General features: G+C 41.0%; 1 protein-coding gene and 1 pseudogene across 1 annotated transcript; both read right to left on the bottom strand.

Annotated features, from left to right (window-relative positions):
* Positions 1-7,607: 7,607 nt before the first annotated feature.
* LOC125263764 lies at positions 7,608-9,357 on the bottom strand (annotated as a pseudogene).
* A 5,056-nt stretch (positions 9,358-14,413) lies between these two features.
* Positions 14,414-16,396, bottom strand: LOC125263761 (granzyme B(G,H)-like). Its single transcript, XM_048182940.1, has 5 exons — positions 16,158-16,396; positions 15,914-16,064; positions 15,675-15,807; positions 14,729-14,983; positions 14,414-14,622 (listed from the first exon to the last, which is right to left on the bottom strand). Exons 1-5 carry the CDS (start codon positions 16,216-16,218, stop codon positions 14,467-14,469), a joined length of 756 nt encoding a protein of 251 aa, XP_048038897.1. The 5' UTR covers positions 16,219-16,396; the 3' UTR covers positions 14,414-14,466.
* Between the last annotated feature and the right edge of the window lie 3,843 nt (positions 16,397-20,239).

The raw sequence follows: 20,239 nt of genomic DNA, 5'->3' as shown, positions 1-20,239 counted from the left end.
AGGGAAAGATGAATGCGGCCAAGTACAGGGATATCCTGGACGAAAACCTTCTCCAGAGTGCTCAGGACCTCAGACTGGGTCGAAGGTTTACCTTCCAACAAGACAATGACCCTAAGCACACAGCTAAAATAACAAAGGAGTGGCTTCACAACAACTCAGTGACTGTTCTTGAATGGCCCAGCCAGAGCCCTGACTTAAACCCAATTGAGCATCTCTGGAGAGACCTAAAAATGGCTGTCCACCAACGTTTACCATCCAACCTGACAGAACTGGAGAGGATCTGCAAGGAGGAATGGCAGAGGATCCCCAAATCCAGGTGTGAAAAACGTGTTGCATCTTTCCCAAAAAGACTCATGGCTGTATTAGATCAAAAGGGTGCTTCTACTAAATACTGAGCAAAGGGTCTGAATACTTAGGACCATGTGATATTTCAGTCTTTCTTTTTTAATAAATCTGCAAAAATGTCAACAATTCTGTGTTTTTCTGTCAATATGGGGTGCTGTGTGTACATTAATGAGGGAAAAAAATGAACTTAAATGATTTTAGCAAATGGCTGCAATATAACAAAGAGTGAAAAATTTAAGGGGGTCTGAATACTTTCCGTACCCACTGTATATCCCTTCTTCAAGACACAACAACATTTGTGGAGGGAGGTAAACGAAACAATGGACTGTTGTGAATTGTCCATCATAGTTTCATTCATCATGCTCTACTCAAAGTGTTCTTGAACAGGAAACATGCAAAGTGCTAAAAACCGTCTCAGGTTACAGATGTAACCCTGGTTCCCTGAGTAGGGAACGAGACGCTGTGTGGTAACGCATTGGGAACCTTCTGCGTGATGTCGTCACTGAAGCACTCATGTATCTAGCCAATCGCGTAGCGAGACGTCAGAGACGGGTGACGTCACGGAACAGGAACTATAAAGCACACTCGGATGCAGAGCACGCCAGCTTCTAAGTAAGTCTGAAGCAAGCACTCGCAAGTGTGCAGGGGTACGGCAAGAGACGCAGCGTCTCGTTCCCTACTCAGGGAACCAGGGTTACATCTGTAACCTGAGACGTTCCCTTTCGTGGGAACTATCGACGCTGCGTGGTAACACATTGGGAACGCAATCCCAACTGAGCCGTAGCTCAAACACTTGTCAAAGTTATCTTGACAGGACAGAGGACCCCGGAGTGGAGCCGATATCAAGGTTATAATATTTAATAAATGTGTGCTGGCATGACCATCCAGCTGCATCACATATATCACTCATGGAGACACCTGACCACAAATCTTTTGATGCCGCCATACCCCTAGTCGAATGGGCGCGAACATTCAAAGGAGAGGGCTGTCCGGCCGCTTCATATGCAAGTGAGATGGCCTCGACCACCCACTTGCTCATTCTTTGTTTTGATGCTGGGCCCCCTTTTTTAGGGGACCCATAACAGACAAACAATTGATCTGACTTACGCCACAGGGCAGCTCTGTGGACATAAGCATCCAAAGCCCTTACTGGGCACAACAGATTCAATTTTTCCTGATCCGCAGATTCAAATGGAGGAGGATAGAAGGACTGAAGCACAATGGGGCCTGGGACATTGGTAGGGACCTTTGGGACATAACCCGGTCTAGGATACAGGAATGCTTTCACCATTCCTGGAGCAAATTCAAGAAAAGAAGGAGCAACAGAGAGTGCTTGTAAGTCTCCTATCCGCTTCAGAGAAGTGATAGCCAATAAAATAATCGTTTTAAGAGTGAGGAACCTCTCAGGAACCTCCTCTAGTGGTTCAAAGGGAGCCTCAGCTAACCCCTGTAAGACCACAGCCAAGTCCCAGGTCGGAAGCCTTGTGCGCACTGGAGGCCTCAACCTCAGTGTGCCATGGAGGAAGCGTGTGACGAGGGGGTCTCGACCTACCGAGATATTCCCCTCAAGAGGAGCATGATATGCTGAGATTGCTGCAACATAAACCTTTAAGGTTGAGTGAGATAGACCCTCCGAGAATTTTAGCACACAGCTAATGGAAGAAAGGACAGGGTCCGTATTATTGTGTCTACACCAGGTAGAAAACAAATTCCATTTGTAAGCATACAACTTCCTCGTGGCGGGAGCTCCGGAATTAAGAATGGTCTCCACAACCTCGGTTGGGAGACCAGCATCTATGAGTCTGGCCCCCTCAGAGGCCAAGCCCATAGTTTCAGTCGTTCTGGGCGGGGATGTATAATCATGCTGCCCGCTTGAGACAGGAGGTCCTGTCTGAGAGGAAGCTCCATGGGGGAGCCGTTGAGTAATGACACTAGGTCTGAGAACCATATCCTGGTTGGCCAGAATGGAGCTACCAGTATTACACTGGCCCCTTCTCGGCGTACTTTTTCCAGAACTCCCGGGAGCAGGGCAATCGGGGGAAATGCGTATAGGCGCCGCCTCGGCCACGTCTGTACCATAGCATCCAGACCCAGAGGTGCTGGATGTGTTAGGGAGTACCAGAGCGGACACTGGGTTGACTCTCCCGAAGAAAACAGGTCGACTTCCGCTCGACCGAAATTCTTCCATAGGAGATCCACCACTTCTGGGTGGAGTCTCCACTCCCCGGGCCTTGGCCCCTGCCTCGACAGGGCATCTTCTCCCATATTTTGATGTCCCGGGATGTAAGCTGCCCTCAGGGAGAGCAGCTTCCCTTGAGACCACAGGAGGATCTGGCGGGCCAAGTAATATAGTCTGCGAGACCGCAGACCCCCCTGATGATTTATATATGCAACCACTGCAGTGTTGTCCGTACGAACCAACACATGGTAACCTCTCAGGTCTGGGAGAAAGTGTTTTAGAGCCAGGAACACTGTCATCATCTCTAGCCGATTTATGTGCCAAGAGAGCTGATGGTCTTCCCAAAGACCCTGAGTTGAGTGACCACTCATGATCGCTCCCCAGCCCGTGAGAGAGGGATCTGTCGTAAGCATTACGCGACGGACAGTGGCCCCCAGCACGGGTCCCTGGGACAGGAACCGGGGGTCTTTCCACATGGTCAGGGAACGAAGGCAACGTTTTGAGACTCTGATCATGCGGAAGGGATTTCCCCTCGGGGAGAACCCCCTGGTCCTGAGCCACCACTGTAGGGGTCTCATGTGCAGAAGGCAAAAAGGTATTACGTTGGACGCAGCTGCCATCAGACCCAGCAGTTTCTGGAACTGTTTTACAGTGAGTGACTGGCCTAACTTCACCCCTTTCATAGCCATAAGAATGGCACTCACCCGAGCGGGAGACAAATGTGCCCGCATCGTGGTGGAGTCCCACACTACACCCAGATAGTTGGTGGATTGAGCTGGAACTAGCACACTCTTTTTGGCATTGAGCCTCAGCCCAAGCCTCTTCATATGGGACAGAACAGCATCTCGATGCTGAACTGCTAATTGCTCTGACTGAGCTAGAATCAACCAATTGTCGATATAATTCAGTATGCGAATGCCCTGGATCCTCAACGGAGCCAGAGCTGTGTCCACGCATTTCGTGAATGTGCGGGGTGATAATGATAGGCCAAACGGAAGAACCCTGAACTGGTAAGCTTCGCCCCCGAAAGCAAACCTGAGGAACTTCCTGTGAGAAGGATGGATAGACACATGAAAGTACGCATCTTTCAGGTCTATTGCCACAAACCAGTCCTCGGACCTGATCTGTGGTATGATCTGTTTGAGTGTCAGCATCTTGAACTTGAGCTTTTGTATTGAGCGATTTAGCACACGTAAATCTATGATAGGTCGTAGACCTCCATCCTTCTTTGGAACAATGAAGTAGCGGCTGTAGAAGCCTGACAGCTTGCTGGGAGGAGGAACCCTTTCTATAGCTCCTTTTCGCAAAAGTGTCATAACCTCTTGTTCCATAACCAGAGACTGCTCGGGGGTTACCACTGTGGGAAGAACCCCGTTGAATCTGGGCGGGCGAGACCCGAACTGAATCTTGTAACCCTCTTTTATAGTGAGCAGCACCCATTTTGATATATTCGGGAGAAGTTTCCATTCTACCAGAAAATCTACTAAGGGAACCAGTCTCTCGAGACTGGCCTCTGGTGTTTTTTGAGCACCTGATTCGACGCTCTGAAGCGGCGCACTGGCAGAGAACAATCGAATCAAGTGGCCGGCCCTCCTCGGAGGGTCGGTGCAGACTGCTGCGCCCTGACGCACACTGGGTGGCAGGGTTGGCATAATGATCCCCTGAGGGCGCCGAAGGGGAGCGGCTGTTAGATGTATTTTTCGCTGGCTCCCTTCGGTTCATCAGTTCCTGACCCACAGACATCAGGACTGCTTCGAAGCCTTCCGGGCCAGGATAACGGCGCGCAGGTCCGTTCTGCCTCCAGAAGGCTTCGGCTGAGCGGGCCGACCCGATCCCCAAGCTCTCTGCGGGGGAGCACGGGCGGCCACGCTGATCTTTTGTTGTGCTCTGTGGTGCGCTGAGATGCTTGTCGACGGCCGAGGCTGCTCCTGTTCATCAGCCTTGGGGGGAGGGATTCTCAGTTTGCGGGGGATGAACCTCTGGAACGCCGCAGACTGTTTCTTAGCCTCCTGGAACCTCTCGACGACTGTTGTAACAGCGTCGCCGAAGAGGCCCGCAGGAGACAGCGGCGCGTCCATAAGGGAGGCTTTGTCACGCTCCCTTATGTCCGAGAGGTTCAGCCACAAGTGCTTCTCCGTAGCCACCAATGCTGCCATAGAGCGGCCGATTTCTTTTGCCGTCTCTTTGGTGGCACGGAGAGCCAGGTCAGTTGCCATCCTGATTTCCTGGATGCACTCATATGTGGCCTCCCCGCTATTCTCCACTTCCCCCAGCAGGTCAGCTTGATATGCTGGTAGGAGCGACATGGTGTGTAAGCATGCCGCCGCCTGAACTGCTGCCGCGTAAGCCAACATCGGGGTTTTCAGCGACGATGCAGACTCAGGGGAGAGATAGCCCGCAAGCGTCTCTTCCACCCGAGGCATCGCCGCATAGCCTTGCTGTTTCAGCCCCACAATGTTACTGTACATTGAGGTCTGGGGGCTGAACACGCAATATGATGCCAGCTTTTTCCATGACCTCGAGACCTCGGTGTGGAGGTCAGGAAAGAAAGGCAAACCCCGACGCTGGGGTAGTGACCGAGCGGGCAGAAAGCGCTCTGTCGGCCAGTCGATTTTTAGTTTGGCCCTGGTCACTACCTCCAGGAGCTCCTCATGTGCTGGGGAAGAGCTCTCATCAACCTCCTCAGAGGAAGAGAGATGAAGCGCGGGTGCCTCTCTCTGGGGGGAAGAAACCGCTGCGCGTGCTTCCGCCACCTGAGAAGAGGCACTGGGGCTGGCAGGTAAAGGGCGAGATAAGGCTGAGCCCGTCTCAACCCCCTCTGCCAGCTCCATTTGCGAACCCCACGAATGAAGCCGCCGCTGCGCCTCGGCAACATCGGGACCCGATCCGCGGGGAACGCCAATCGGAGCACCCTCTTTATTGTTAAAGAGTGCACGGCGTGATCTTAAAACTCTGAGGGTGAGCTTCTAGCAATGAACACAGACAGCCCCCTCGAGAGCTGCCTGTGCATGCTCAACCCCCAGGCAGACAACACACATTTCATGGGTGTCCCCATCCGGAATGTAACGTGTACATGGGTGAACACACTTCTTAAATTGTCTGCCTTCCGCCATTTTAACTCGTGTCTTTTTTCACAATATATATATATATATATATGTGTGTGGTGTACTGCAGAGCTCTTGTCCTCAGAAGAAGAGATAACGTTTTGTGCAATAGAGCGGGACAAACAACACCAAATAAGACACACAAGATAACATAGAGCGCTTGCTGAAGACACAGAAGCTGGCGTGCTCTGCATCCGAGTGTGCATTATAGTTCCTGGTCCGTGACGTCACCCGTCTCTGATGTCTCGCTACGCGATTGGCTAGATACATGAGTGCTTCAGTGATGACATCACGCAGAAGGTTCCCAATGCGTTACCACGCAGTGCCGATAGTTCCCACGAAAGGGAACTCAGTAATTAGTCCCTCCCTTTGGCATTGTTACCCATCCAAGGGAAAGCATACATCCTTGCCCTTTATTCAGGAAAGGAAAGCAAATGAGAGCAGGACTCGTGCACACGATTTACATTTTTCCTGCGGGGCTCTGCAGATTTTAACTCTGGTTGGGTTGAAACGCGAAGCAGCTTTTGTAGTGACGCTCTGAGATGATATTTCAGTATGGCCGCGTCAAATCTCTCACTTGGTCTGCAATGCAAGCGAACATAGCAGATGTCAAATAATGTTAGTGGAGCAAACAACACTCAAAAAAATGATTCTAGCTGCTTGTTCAGTTTATTTAAATAAAATAAGCTGAACCAACACAAATCTTTAGTTTTTTACTTAATTGGCATTTGCACTCAATTGTATTATGTTAAATGAAATTAAATTTGCAAAATGTTAGGTTAACCTAAACTATTTGTGTTGGGATGACATGAATCATTTATGTTGCATTGATTGAAACTGGGCAGTGGATTTCTAGTTCCCAGCATGCTTTGCGTAGGGAAAGATCAGGACAGTAAATGTTGAACTTAAGTGCTGTTTAATGTGTTTTTAGTAAAGGGAAATACCTTTTAAAGTTTGATGTTCAGTTATATTTGACATTTAAAAGAGTTTGTTATGTCGATTTTTTTGAGGTTACCATTATGCTGAAGTGTAGACCTTGTGGTTAGGCTATGGGTGGCTGCATGAAATAAATCTATGTTGTTCTCAACAAGCTTTAACTGTGCTAAAGCCAGTGATGAGAAGTTCTTTACCTGATCATTACTTGCATGCTATAAATGTTACTTAGCATATGAAAAAGTAATATTTTAGTTTAGTTTTTATAGAAATATAAATAAATTAGTTTGAGGGCCAGCACATAATTTACACAGTCTACATATGGTCATTAGCTTTATCCCTCTCAATGGTCATGAAACATGTATGTCTGTGTACAACAGCTATTCACAACCTAACCACAAGCGCACATCTTCACCATGATGGTAACAAAATTTTTTTATATATATATACGCTACAAACTCTTTTAAATGTTCAAAATAACTAAACATTAAACACTTAAACACTAACAGGTCTTTCCATTTCCTTAAAAGTGCAGAAAACTTGAGCAACACTGCACAAGGGCACCAGTCTGAATTGCAATAGCACTGGTTGGATCAACAAGAATGAATTATGTTCAGGAAACATTCACAGAATATGTCAAATGAAACTGGTGTGATCTCATTCAATTACCATGAATTTTACTCATCAGTACAATTAACCTATCTTAAGTTCAAATAAATCAGTTCAACTGTGTGGAAACAGGTGTCATAATTGAATTAAGTTAGACCAACAAGTTATTTTTTTGAGTGAATGGTAGCTAAATGTAAATGAAACCACAGATGAACTACAGATTTTTTTTTTTTTTGGTCTATACAGTAATTGTTTGATATACAAGTGAAAACCATGAAGTTTAGGAAGATCACCTCAGGAAGTTTTCTCTCAGGACAGGAGTCAAAATGACCATTGATAAACCGATCCGGTTTAATCCAGTTTGGCAAACCAGCAGTGGGTTACTATAACCCAGCAAATTTTAGTGTATAAATAACATGTTTTTAGGTTGATTTAGGTTTTTTTTTTTTTTTTTTTTACTGTTTAAGTGTCATGATAGGTGTGTGAGCTTCCAGTAAGAATAGACCTTTTCAAATCTATGGTGAGTCTCGTGTCCTTGCACAGTCATTAGATTTTCTATTTAAGATGTTTTTGTAAACTAAAGTGTTTCTCAAAGATTGTCTGACCACATGTGATGAGATCGCCCCCCACAGGAAACCAAGCTTCTGAGAAGGGTCGAAACCATCTTTCCACTGAAAAAAGTGTTTGATGTTTGTCACATCTAAAAAATCGATCACAATGTCAGATTAAAATTATCTCTAAAAATCCACACATACATTCAAAAGAGTGTTTTAGGAAATAAAATGTTTATTAATCAAGCTCTTGCTTCACACCTCCAAAACTACTTTTTATCCAAGGCAGAAATGTGGAAATCCTGGTGTAGACATTGGGTAGTGTAGGGGAGTCACAGTTGTTTGGCTGATTGAATGAAATGATACCAACGGCAACTTTGTTGCACACCAAAGGTCCTCCAGAATCACCCTGAGAAGTGGAAAAAGTTACAGGCTGTGAATAAAATCGAACAGCTATACTATTTTTGATTTGTCTAGAATATACTTTGTACCTGACAGAATCCTCCACGACCACCTGCACACACCATCCTTGAGGTGGAGTATGTTTTCCCCCAGTACTTCTGACATGCTTTTTTATCAATGATTGTGACATCCACCTCCATAAGTTTAGCACTCGCTGTACCATTGGTGGTTTTTCTTCCCCATCCTGCAACACTGCATTTGGCATTGGCCTTGATGTCCTTATCTTTCTTTGGTATGGAGATTCAGTTGACTTTGTTACTCGTTTTGACCTTTACATTTAGCTACAGCACATAATTCAATCATTAATGCTGAGAAAATTTTTAATGAAAACTGGATGACAAAATTCATTGTACTGACAAATTATTTTCCTTTTCAGGATAATGGGACTACTAGGTATGCTAGCATTATATAATTTAAGTATTATTATTCAAATGATTGCTTGAGACTGCAGTTTTTACTCCAGTTCTACGATCAGATAAGGCTTTGTTCAGACAAAAATATTTTTTCGGCATATCTTCAATAATTTTTTTAATAATTTTTTTTTTTTATAATTTGAACCAAAACAAACAAACAAACAAAAATACTAAATCAATGATGTTTACAATCCCAATTCAAACCACATCTATATGTTGTTTTCTGATCTAAATCCAGAATACATCTCAGTCTCTTAGACTCTAAACGGTCAGATCAGGTTTCAAGTTGTATATTGCTTGCATCATTAGTATGGCCAACAATGTAGATACACCAGATATTGACATCACTGAATTAACTTCATCACATGTAAAATGAACTGTCAGTCCTATAAATCAGATCTGAAACCAAATTGGATTTGTGAACAATGTGAACATTCAGGATACTTTTCTCTTCCTCACATGGTTAACAATTGTTTTCTTGCATTTTGCCATGCAAAACCTAGCTGAGTCATTTACCTGAAGTAGCATGATGTCATTTAGCAGACTTTCAGACTCATACCCAGGGTGGATGTGGTAGAACTTGACATCCATGCAGCTAGAACCATGTGATCATGAGCACCAACCACAACTGTCAGCTTCTCTCCTCTGTCAAGTTGAGTAAGGAAACATGTAATTTATTGGTATAAGGTCTGATCAAAACTGAGTTTTGCATTTTAGGCATGATCTATAACAAAATGCATTTACAACCATTTACAATATGCATTAACAAACTTTGTTACGATGCTTCCATTGTAAAGTTACAAACAAATAGCTCAACTTTAGCTTTAGTATAAGTAAAAATACATTTTGGGTTCAAACAATAATTGGCGGACTGCCTAGTAGTCATGTACCCACTAGGTTGGGTACTATCATAGTATGTGTCATTTTGAAAGTAGTCACACCAAGTGTAGACACTTTTGCAGTAGTTTGGGAATTTTACTGAACTGAACAAAAAAAACTTATGTTGTAAAGCAGTGTGCAGCCGTCATGACAAACTGTTCAGACACAAGGAAGCCAACGCATATGTATTAATTATTTCTTTGTATAAAAACCATGTAGGGTCTTGAATGAGGCCTGGCTTCTGCGCCGTTCACTATACCCACATTCACAGATGCTGAAAGAGAAACTAACGTATGTTGGTTAAATGAGAAATAGACTTGACTAAATGGACTTTCAGATGAAGTCATTGAGCGTAGTGAGAGCACTGCTAACGATCATGATGCTGTTCTGAGAGGGTTTCTCTATAGTGCTGAAGTTCTCCTCAGTGTTAATGATGGTATTTAACATAAAGTGGTCTGGTTTAGCCCCTTAGTGCTCATACTTCCTCTTTCACAGCTTCTTGTGGGTCTCACTTTGCTCTGAAGTGGAAAATATAGGTGTTATATTTGCGTTCTTGATGGTAGTAGACTAATCTGTCTCATGTGTGATGTAATCCATGTCTAATATTTATTGTAAATTCTGAGAGGTGAGAAATCAGTTGAGAGCTTAGTAAAACTGATACACTATCTGTGGTTAGATCTCTAAGACTTGCCAGTTTTACTTTTGTTGGAAGATTTTACAAAGCTCTTTATTTTACAACTCAAATCATGGCGGCTTTTCCAGGACTGTTTTTATATTATTATTATTGTTATTACATTTATTTTGACCTGATTTTGAAAATTCATGATATTATTCCTGTTTTTACGTTTTTTTTTTGTTTGTTTGTTTTTAATTACTGTAATTTTTTGCAACAGTTTCAGACTTTCTCCATGCAAGCATGACTGGAAAGTGAGGGTGTTGCCTAAATTATATATGGTGACAATGCCCAATAAACAAAGTTATGTCCGGAAGACGTCTTTTCAGCATCTTTGTCACAAAAGTCGTATATTGAAAAGACGTCCACTGATGAGTCAGAATGAAAGTTTTTATGCCGTCTTGTTTTGACGTCTTCTGCACATCCGATATAGACGTTCATGGAACCTCTGTACAAGGTAAAAAAAAAAACAAAAAAAAAACTCAGCCACGGATCCATCCATAGGTAGTAAAACACATGTTCACACCTTTAGATAACTTAGCATCTGTAATTCACACATCTTTGAATTGTGAGGTAAACCAGATCTGAAGGAAAGACTTTCTGGCTCAGCTGAGGCTCGAACCAGGAACTTTCTTGTTGTGATGAGACAGTGCTTCCCACTGAGCCACTATTATTTTATTTTTAAAAACTATTTCAGACTTTTTTCATGTTTGTATGTAAAATAAAATAAAACATTTACAGGTACAAAACTGTTTGAATAGATGCTGAAATGTACAACTTACCCAGCAAAATCCTCAGTGAACACTGCTCAGTGTTTATATGAGTCCAGTCAATGTTAAAAGAAACACTGAAATGTGATCAAATAACTGATGATTGAGTATTTGGTAAAATCAACTGCAAATAAAAGACATTAAATCTCTCAAGATTTCAGCAGAGGAGGATTAAACAACTCCACAAACAGCATTACCAGCTTCACTTATTACAAACCAGACCGACTTTATTTCTGTCAGACGTCTACAGAAGATCTTATTGAGAATTAACAGAGGTTTAGATGTTGATGTTTGTTTCATTTGAAGTCACCATTGTGGTGGTCAGTGTTTGCTTTAGTTGGGATCTTGGTCTTCGTACTTCTTGTGTTAGCTTTTCTTTGGCTGCCGTAACTGTGTGTTTGTAGATAACAAAATCATCACAAAATGAGCGTTTAATGTTCGTCTTTTAGTTTTGTTTTTATATTTGGCGTTTACAGCCACCGGTCTTATGCAGTATTGGCACCAATAGCATTAAAATTATCTCTTATTCTGAATATGGATACGAAGCACGAGATGTTTGAGCAAGTGTTTCATGTAGTCACACACAGACATCAAGATTGTAGATATGAATCAAAACAACGCCCCCTAATGGTGTGGAAAAAACAACCTTTAAAAGTAACAGTGTTAGAGTCATTACATAGTCATGTGCAACTGATCTGATATGAGATGCATTATGTGAATGCTTGCGTCTTAATCTATATTTAAACTGGGTGAGCGAGTCTGATCCCCGAACATTATCAGGAAGGCTATTCCAGAGTTTCGGAGCCAAATGTGAAAACGTTCTCCCTCCTTTAGTGGACTTAGATATCCTAGATACAACCAGAAGTCCAGAGTTTTGTGATCTTAAAGAGCGTGAAGGATTGTAGGGCAATAGAAGATCAGTTAAGTACACAGGAGCTAAACCATTATAGGTCATTAGCAATACTTTATAATCGTTACGGAACTTCATAGGTAACCAGTGTAGAGATGATAAAATTGTTGTTATATGATCATATTTTCTTGACCTGGTAAGAACTCTAGCAGCTACATTTTGTACTAATTGTAGCTTGTTTATTGAGGAAGCAGGACAACCAGCTAATAATGCATTACAGTAATCCTGTCTAGACGTCATGAATGCATGAACTAACTTTTCTGCATCAGAAATAGATAACATATTCTGTAGCTTAGCAATGTTTCTGAGGTGGAAGAAGTTTGTTTTTGTAACATATGAAATATGATTTTCAAAGGATAAGTTGCTGTCTAATATAACACCCAGGTCTTTAACTGTCGAGGATGGAGTAACAGTACATCCTTCTAAATGCAGATTGTAGTCTGAGAGATTATGTGTACAGGTTTTTGGCCCAATAAGTAATACTAAAGTCTTATCAGAATTTAATAGAAGAAAATTACTAGTCATCCAATGTTTTGCTTCTTTAATGCACTCTGTCAGACTGGATAATTTAGAAATTTCATCTGGTTGTGTTGAAATATATAATTGAGTATCATCAGCATATCAGTGGAAACTAATTCCATATTTTCTTATAATATTGCCGAGTGGCAGCATGTATATTGAAAATAGCAGAGGGCCTAACACTGATCCTTGCAGCACTCCATAATTTACTATCTTTATCTTATATTTTTCCCCGTTTAAATAGACAAAATTGTGACAGTCTGATAGGTACGACCTAAACCACCGTAATGCCTGTCCCTGAATACCAGTGTAATTTTGTAGTCGGTCTAGGAGTATTTTATGATCTATAGTGTCGAACGCAGCACTGAGATCAAGTAACACTAGTATTGAGATACAGCCTTGGTCAGAAGCTAGAAGTAAGTCATTTGTAGTTTTAACAAGCGCAGTTTCTGTGCTATGATGAGGCCTGAATCCTGACTGAAATTTCTCATAGATAGAGTTTTTTTGCAAGAAGGAGCACAATTGGACCGACACCACTTTTTCTAGTATTTTAGACATAAATGGAAGGTATGAAATGGGTCTGTAATTTGTCAATACATTCAAACATCAACATCTAAACCTCTGTTAATTCTTAATAAGAACTTATGTAGACGTCTGACATAAATAAAGTCAGTCTGGTTAGTAATAAGTGAAGCTGGTAATACTGTTTGTGGAGTTGTTTAATCCTCTGCTGAAATCTTGAGAGATATAAACATGAAAAAATTCTATGTATGTATTGTTTTTTTTTTTTACCTTGTAAGGAGGTTTCATGAACATCTATATCAGACGTGCAGATGTCAAAAAAAGATATCATAAAAACTTTAATTCTGGCTCCTCAGTGGATGTCTTTTCAACGTACAACTTTTGTGACAAAGCCGTTGAAAAGACGTCTTCTTTAACTTTGTTTAGTGGGTGAGAACACTTTGACTATAATTGATACTTGCCATGTGTTTCTTCCTTTTTTATAATTCCATGTAGACACTTCACGTTTCAAATTTGTTCATGGATCCATTGAAGATATGCTGAAATCTTAGTATACACATTAGGACGCTCAGGTGAATTAAGCCCTGGATATAGTTTGTTTTTTTACGCGTATAGCACAGTCAAACACACAGCCTTGCAAAGTATACTTCATTTCACTTGTACGTACATACAGGTGTTCGAAGCATGTGCAGTTTTGAGCAATCTCTGAAGCGATGCATTTGTGTAAGAAAAATATTCATATTTAACATGTTATAACGTAATATAACTTGTTTAAGCTATTTATTTTATTGGTTTCCGTGCACTGCCTTAATAAAACATTTTGAAGCGTCAGGGTGATTATTCATATAACTCTGATTGTATTTGTCTGAAAGAAGAAAGTCATATACTCCTAGGATGGCTTGAGGGTGAGTAAATCATGGGGTAATTTTCATTTTAAAGTGAACTAATCCTTTAAGATCTCTTCACTTGCCCAGTTTCCCAACTCATGAATTTCAAGAACTGACTGTTCAGTTTCTGCCTGATATATTGCAGTCCTTGACCGGTGCCATATTCACTTCACCTCTCAGTTGTTTTAATGTGTATATATTGTGTCACATTGTTTCATACTTTTAGTGGAAGAATCGTGTTGTACAAATGCTGACTGAGATATCTTACAATAGTTCCTCTTCATATTCTCAGAAGAGTTTGACTCTAAAGGATTTGCAGCTCTCAAAAAGACATTCTAAGGGTGCATAAAATGGGCCACTCCTTTATTTTATTTTGACTACATTATCTTCTTCTTATTATTATTCTTTTGTAGTCTTTGAGCTAAAGAAACTGAATTTATTATACCATAATTTTATCCCTAATATTGACCAACAGTTTTGCAGTGTTTAATCTTTCCTCATTTAAACAGATATGAGCCATACTTGAATGAATGAAAATTGAAGGTGTAACCAAGATGGCCACCAGGTGAACTAATGTAAAATGACTTTTGTGCCTCCCATGTAATATTGTAATTATATATGATTGTGACAATGAGGACTCTTTGAATAAATGATGCTTGCCATGTGATACTTTATTGAAAGTTACATATGTAAGAATTTAAGAACTTAACTCACTTCACATTAATTATGTTGTCGATCCATTCAAGATATGGTGAAATCTTAGTATACACATTAGGATAGTCAGGTGAATTGCAGAGCTTTTCATATGCAAATGATGTGACACCAACTGCAGTGTTTCCACAAACCAAAGGACCTCCTGAATCATACTGTGAAGAAACAGAGATCAACACATCACAAAAGTGCATACTGTATCAGTTTAAACTTAAGTTCAGAAATGAACTATTAAAGTGTGTGAATCATCTTTGTACATACACGGCAGGATCCACCAGGGCCATATGTGCACATCATCTGTGATTCTTTGTAGTAGTACTTTCCCCATTTATTGCTACATTTTGTGTTGTTCATTATAGACACATTTGCCTCCATTAGACGATTAGTCGGTAGGCTATTAATCATCTCTCCTCCCCAGCCGGCAACACTACAGACAGTATCTGTTCCCACGTCTTCTCCTTTCTTTGGTAATGATATCGATTTAACATTGTTCTTTTGTTCGACTTTTTCCTGTAACTGTAATTCAAAAACACAACCATTAATAATATAAGATTTAATCATCAAGACTGAACTTCAGTTGATTATACTGTTTGTGAGGTTAAAGCACTGAAGGCCGAGGTGAATTTTTATATATGTCATATTTTATGCATATTTTATTTTAAGTGCCTCTTAAAGTGGCCCAGTTATGCTATACTGCTTGTATCACAGTATATAAGTGCTGAGGAAGCCCCCAGAGTTGAAATTCAGGCATTTCATTTTTAACTATAGACCAATCACAGCAGACTGGGCCATCTGACCAATCAGAGCAGAGTAGGTTTGCAGAAAGGAGGAGTTTAGAGAGACTAAATCTTCGAACGAACCGTCTTTAGACTGCAATGTATATTATGAGAAAATGAATGTGTTTTTGATATATGTAAATCTGTTGTTGGAGACTTCCAAAACAAAATTAGCAACCTTAAAAATAGCACTTTAAAAAAGCCTGTTTCTTACAATATTATTTTTTTCGCTGTGTATAGCAATGACAATGACAGTAAATTTACCAATGATTTTTCAAATTTTCTGCATTGTTCCCTTTTTTTCTGCTACACATTCCATTATTCCTTACAGCAAGAAATTGCAATAGAAATTCAAACATCACCTTTTGCCACTGTATCCTGATCAGAAACTATTGGAACAACTAAAAACTAAAAATATTACAGGTTGTCACCTTCAAAAGCATGATGTCATTCCGATAAGGACTGAATATATAGTCTGGATGCGGTTCGTAGGACAGCACATCGATACGATCTGAACTCTTGCTTAAGTCATGAGCACCAACCACAACCGTCAGAACCTCTTTTCTGTTAAAAGAGAAAGTCATGATGGTCATTTATGTCATATGATACACTGTGTGGTTGCACTGCAGTCGTTGTGTTAGTCAAAAGTGATTTCTAAACAAGCTCTTACCCGTTCCTGCAATGTGCGGCAGTCAAGACAAACTGATCAGAAATGAGGAATCCACCGCAGATATGTTCCCTGTTCTTCTGAAGAGAAACCATGTAAGGTCTGGAGTGCGGTATGGCTTCTGTGCCGTTCACTATACCCACATTCACATGAGCTGAGAGAGAGATAGTGCTGTCAGTCAACTTATTCAGCACATAAAATTAAACATCATCTTAAAAATCATCATAATATACTGTTATATAATCACCAGTGAAGGTCAGGTGTGGCAGCAGAGAGGCCAGCAGGAGCAGAGAGATGATGATGGTCATGATGAAGATGACATTGATTTCTCATGGCAAAACACTGTATAAATATACTGTAAATGGGGGTGGAGTCACTAGTGTCTTTTTTCTTCTTGCAGTATGAGTAACAGAGTGATGAAAAGATAATGTTCCTGTTAATCTTTCCAGTCTTGCATTCAGACTAATGATAGACAATAAGAATTAGGCATGTATGCATGCATTTTGGTACTGGAATATTTTACAGCTCAGAATGTAGCTGGTACGTAGTTTGTTACCCTTAAAAGCACAAAATCGTACCAAATCATTTTTATCCAGGATATACAAGGACTATCCTTACAATTATGTCATTATGGCTGAAAGACATTCTATGTCAACCAAATCAGCACATACCAATAAAACCCAGCTTATACTACAGCTCTCTAAAATTCTTGATTCTGATTGGTCGACACATTGTAAAAAACATTTTCTATACTTTAGCAATGTAATAAAAAATTGCTGTAAAAAACGGACAAATTTCAACAGTAACATGCTTTTCCCTTTCGAAAGTGTTTGAACGCATATGGGGAACTCCTCCTCGTGAACTGGTGTCTGAAAACATATTTATATGTTATCAAAAAATATATTATCAAATCACGACAATCCTATTGGTCGGCGACAGCCTATGATGTCATCATTGCGGAAGTATATAAGGAGCGCCTAGAGAAGCAGTCAGTATCTTTTTTGTATCTGTTTTGTTTGAAAGCAAGCGTTAACAAACCAGTATTAAAGGGTTACTTCAGGATTTAGCAATAAGCTTTGTATTAGTAGAATACCACTAGTATTTTCGAATTAGCGTGCTTTCCCCCTTCATATCAGCCCGAGATGAGAGATTTATGCATTTTTATTCTGTAAAAAAGCCTCAGATGACGCAAAAATCGTCATTTTGCGTCATCGGAGGCTTTTTTGGCCAGAGGCTTAAAACTACAGCCAGTAATAGCAGGTAGTTCCGCATTTTTTCACCACGCCCATACATATGCGCTTTTGAGGTTACTCATGGACATAGATCAAAGATTTTATCAAAAGTGGGTGTCAATATATTTTTAAGCTTACAGTAGGCTAATTAACTTTATTTTGTCTGCAGTGGTCAGTGGTTCATCTCGCAAATTTATCGGTCTCTGCAGTCATCTCAACCAATACAGCAACAGGCTTTTGTGGTAACGTTAGCATAAATAGATAAATAAACTCAGTTTTACAGAACAGAGGCTTTACTTTGATAACAGTCAACTTATATGCAACTTATATGTAATTGTCTATCTAACGTTACTTTGCTAAGTTTGCAGTTTTACTGCTACCTACAACACTACATATAGGCTACTGTGTTATCAGTCTAGTATCAGCGAGTCTTACCTCTGGGCGAATACGCTTAGTACCAGATGCCCAGGCTGTTCGTCCTCTGGGAAAGTGAATATAGATGGTATTGCGGTGTCCTTCAGAATGGTTCTCTTCATTGCAAAGATATTTGGTTCGTAGTCCTCGTGCTTGAAATGGAGACTACATATTCTGCGTTTTTTTAGGTTTTCTATAACGGTGTCATCTCCAAACTTCGGGTGTTTGATGGCCCGCAGCCACTGTTTGCATCGCTCCAAATCTTTAACTTAATCGGAAAATGATGGAAACTTACTTGTCCTTTCCTGGTTTTGGGTGTACATCCAGGTACAAAGCAATTTAGCACCATTTCGCTGTAAATGTATGAACTAACTCACGATTTATTTGTTTGAATTTTCCTGAATGCCGCCTGTAACCGATAGGCGTGGTTTGGGCGTGGCCTCGCAAGGGTAGCAAAACAAGTGCATTCTGGGAGTTGTTGTCTTTCATCCACATTAGTCAAAAATACATTTTCTGCCTTTTCTCAGTCTAGAAAGCTCCAAATTCAAAAATAATTTCACATTTCTACTACATAAATGACCAATTTTAAATACACATTCATCTTTCCAGGGGTGAAGTACCCCTTTAAGGTAAGCTTTCTCGAGAGGAGGAGGACCGGCAGCTGCACCTAATGGTTCAGGTCTTACTCTTGCAGAGGCAGAGTAGAGACTAGGGCTGTTTCTCAATTCCAAGAATGCAGAGAACAGACTTGCGTTCTCGTGGAGTCCGGTCTTGCCAGACGACCTTGAAAGAACGAACTCGGAAGGACGCGAGGACACAGAACGCATCATTTGAGAATTGAGATGTGCTGCGATCTTGTTGCTCAACTGACTGTCCCAGCATATTATAAGAGGCTCATGCACAATAAATACAACATAACATCACAAACAAATGTCATAACCTATTAAAAACAAATAGTTTACTTTCACGAGCCATCACGTATTTGCGAGCTTGTAGCAGGAATCTCATAAGTGAGAACGAGAACTTTAAAGCTTGCAGGCTTCCGTATGTCGACCGCCCACAGCGTCTTCTGGGATTTTTAACTGTTCGATTCTCTCAAGTTTGCATTCGATGCATCCTCGATATCAAGAACACATCCGGGTACTTTCATGTGTTCTCTGTTCTTGCGTTCTTGAGAATTGGAATGAACCGCGACGGTTGATGATGATGTAGAGCAAGAACACAAGGACGCAAGATTGCTGAAGAATGCATATTGAGAAACAGCCTAGCTCATGGGGTTAGATTCAGCAGCAATTGCTTTTCTTGTTCTAAGCCAAACAAGAGAGCAGGAGATGGCTAATGAGGATGAAGATGGTGAGCTTTCTGAATCCTCAAAGCCACCCTGCCCCCGTGTATATACAGCTGTGTGGGATAATGGAACGCAACTCTGGCAGACTGCAGCTGCCATTGGAGCAGGTTAAGAAAGAAACCGTTTGTGGATTGTTCATCGAAAGTTTCCTTTTTTGCCATAATCCTCCAGCCAACTTAAGCTTTCCATTCCTTCTTGATCTTCATACTGAGATCGAGAAGGCATGGAAGAACCTGTATTCAGCTCGTATTCATCAACATCAGCAGGTTAATTCGCTGGTGTTGATGGAGTGAGTATGGGTACATGTCGATGCCTCCTACTGATGAGATGGGTGCAATTATCTCGTGATATAGGCAGGCTCCAGTGTTGCTTTACAGTCAATGTCTGTTTGTAAGCATATCATTTGGACCTGCTGGAATTGGCTTGGTCTCTTTATACTTATAAACCTTGGTTTCCTGTATAGGATGCGGTTTAAGGGCCCTGAAGTTCCATTAGGTTGGCTGAAATGATATATATTATTGAGGGTAGTACTTTGTTTGTCCTCTTTTTTGGATGTATTGGCTTCATTCTTTGCAGAATTCACTGAAGACAACGAAGCTACCATTCATATGTATTCAGATGTGGGCTTTAACTAAGCCGCACTGTTAGCCACCTTATGGTAAATTAGCTTTCGCCTCTGATAAATGCTACAGTTTTGAGATTAGCTTTCATTAACTTCAGATCAATCAGTTTCAAAAATAAACACAAAACCTGTCCTAATTTAAAGCAAACAAGTTGACAAAAAGATTGAACACAATATTTGGTAATAAAATAGCATAACAAGTGATTAAAGCTATTTTAGCTTAAGTTTGGTAGAATGTTAATAATATAATGGCATGCAAGTAAAGCCACAATATCAACTCTGACAACACTGTTTAATTATTTAAATATGTCACAATATGAGGTAATATACAGCCCTGACTGCACTGATCAAGCAAATAAACATGACAAACAACAGGATAAAAATGTCAAACTATTAAACGTTTAAAACTAAATGTCATTTTATTATCACTCTTTCTCCTGCTCTCTCTAACCCACATGCACACATGTACAGACTCATGCATGGAAACTTGTTATCAGTGCTGTCTGCGGTATTTATTGATAAAATAAGTTTCGCTGCTGAAAAATACATGCCATTTCTCAGTAGCAAGGCGATAACGTCGCTGTCAGAGACTGCCAAACGTGCCACACAAATTCAGGAAATTCACACACGTGCTCTCTCTGTCTATGTCTCTCTCTCTGTTGAAATAAAACACTATCTTGAGGTGTGGTTATTTTAGTTGGACCAGTCTAGGA

The sequence above is a fragment of the Megalobrama amblycephala genome, linkage group LG2 (genome assembly GCF_018812025.1).
Source record: "Megalobrama amblycephala isolate DHTTF-2021 linkage group LG2, ASM1881202v1, whole genome shotgun sequence".
NCBI lineage: Eukaryota > Metazoa > Chordata > Actinopteri > Cypriniformes > Xenocyprididae > Megalobrama > Megalobrama amblycephala.
The sequence above is the reverse complement of the archived record's forward strand: the minus strand, read 5'-3'. Positions and strand labels throughout refer to the sequence as shown.

Excerpts from the sequence above, each read along its gene's own strand:
- LOC125263761 (XM_048182940.1), bottom strand. The coding sequence starts at position 16,218 with ATGACCATCATCATCTCTCTGCTCCTGCTGGCCTCTCTGCTGCCACAC. Across the intron at positions 16,065-16,157 it reads GCCACACCTGACCTTCACTG|CTCATGTGAATGTGGGTATA; the intron begins GTGATTATATAA and ends TCTCTCTCTCAG. Across the intron at positions 15,808-15,913 it reads GCCGCACATTGCAGGAACGG|AAAAGAGGTTCTGACGGTTG; the intron begins GTAAGAGCTTGT and ends CTCTTTTAACAG.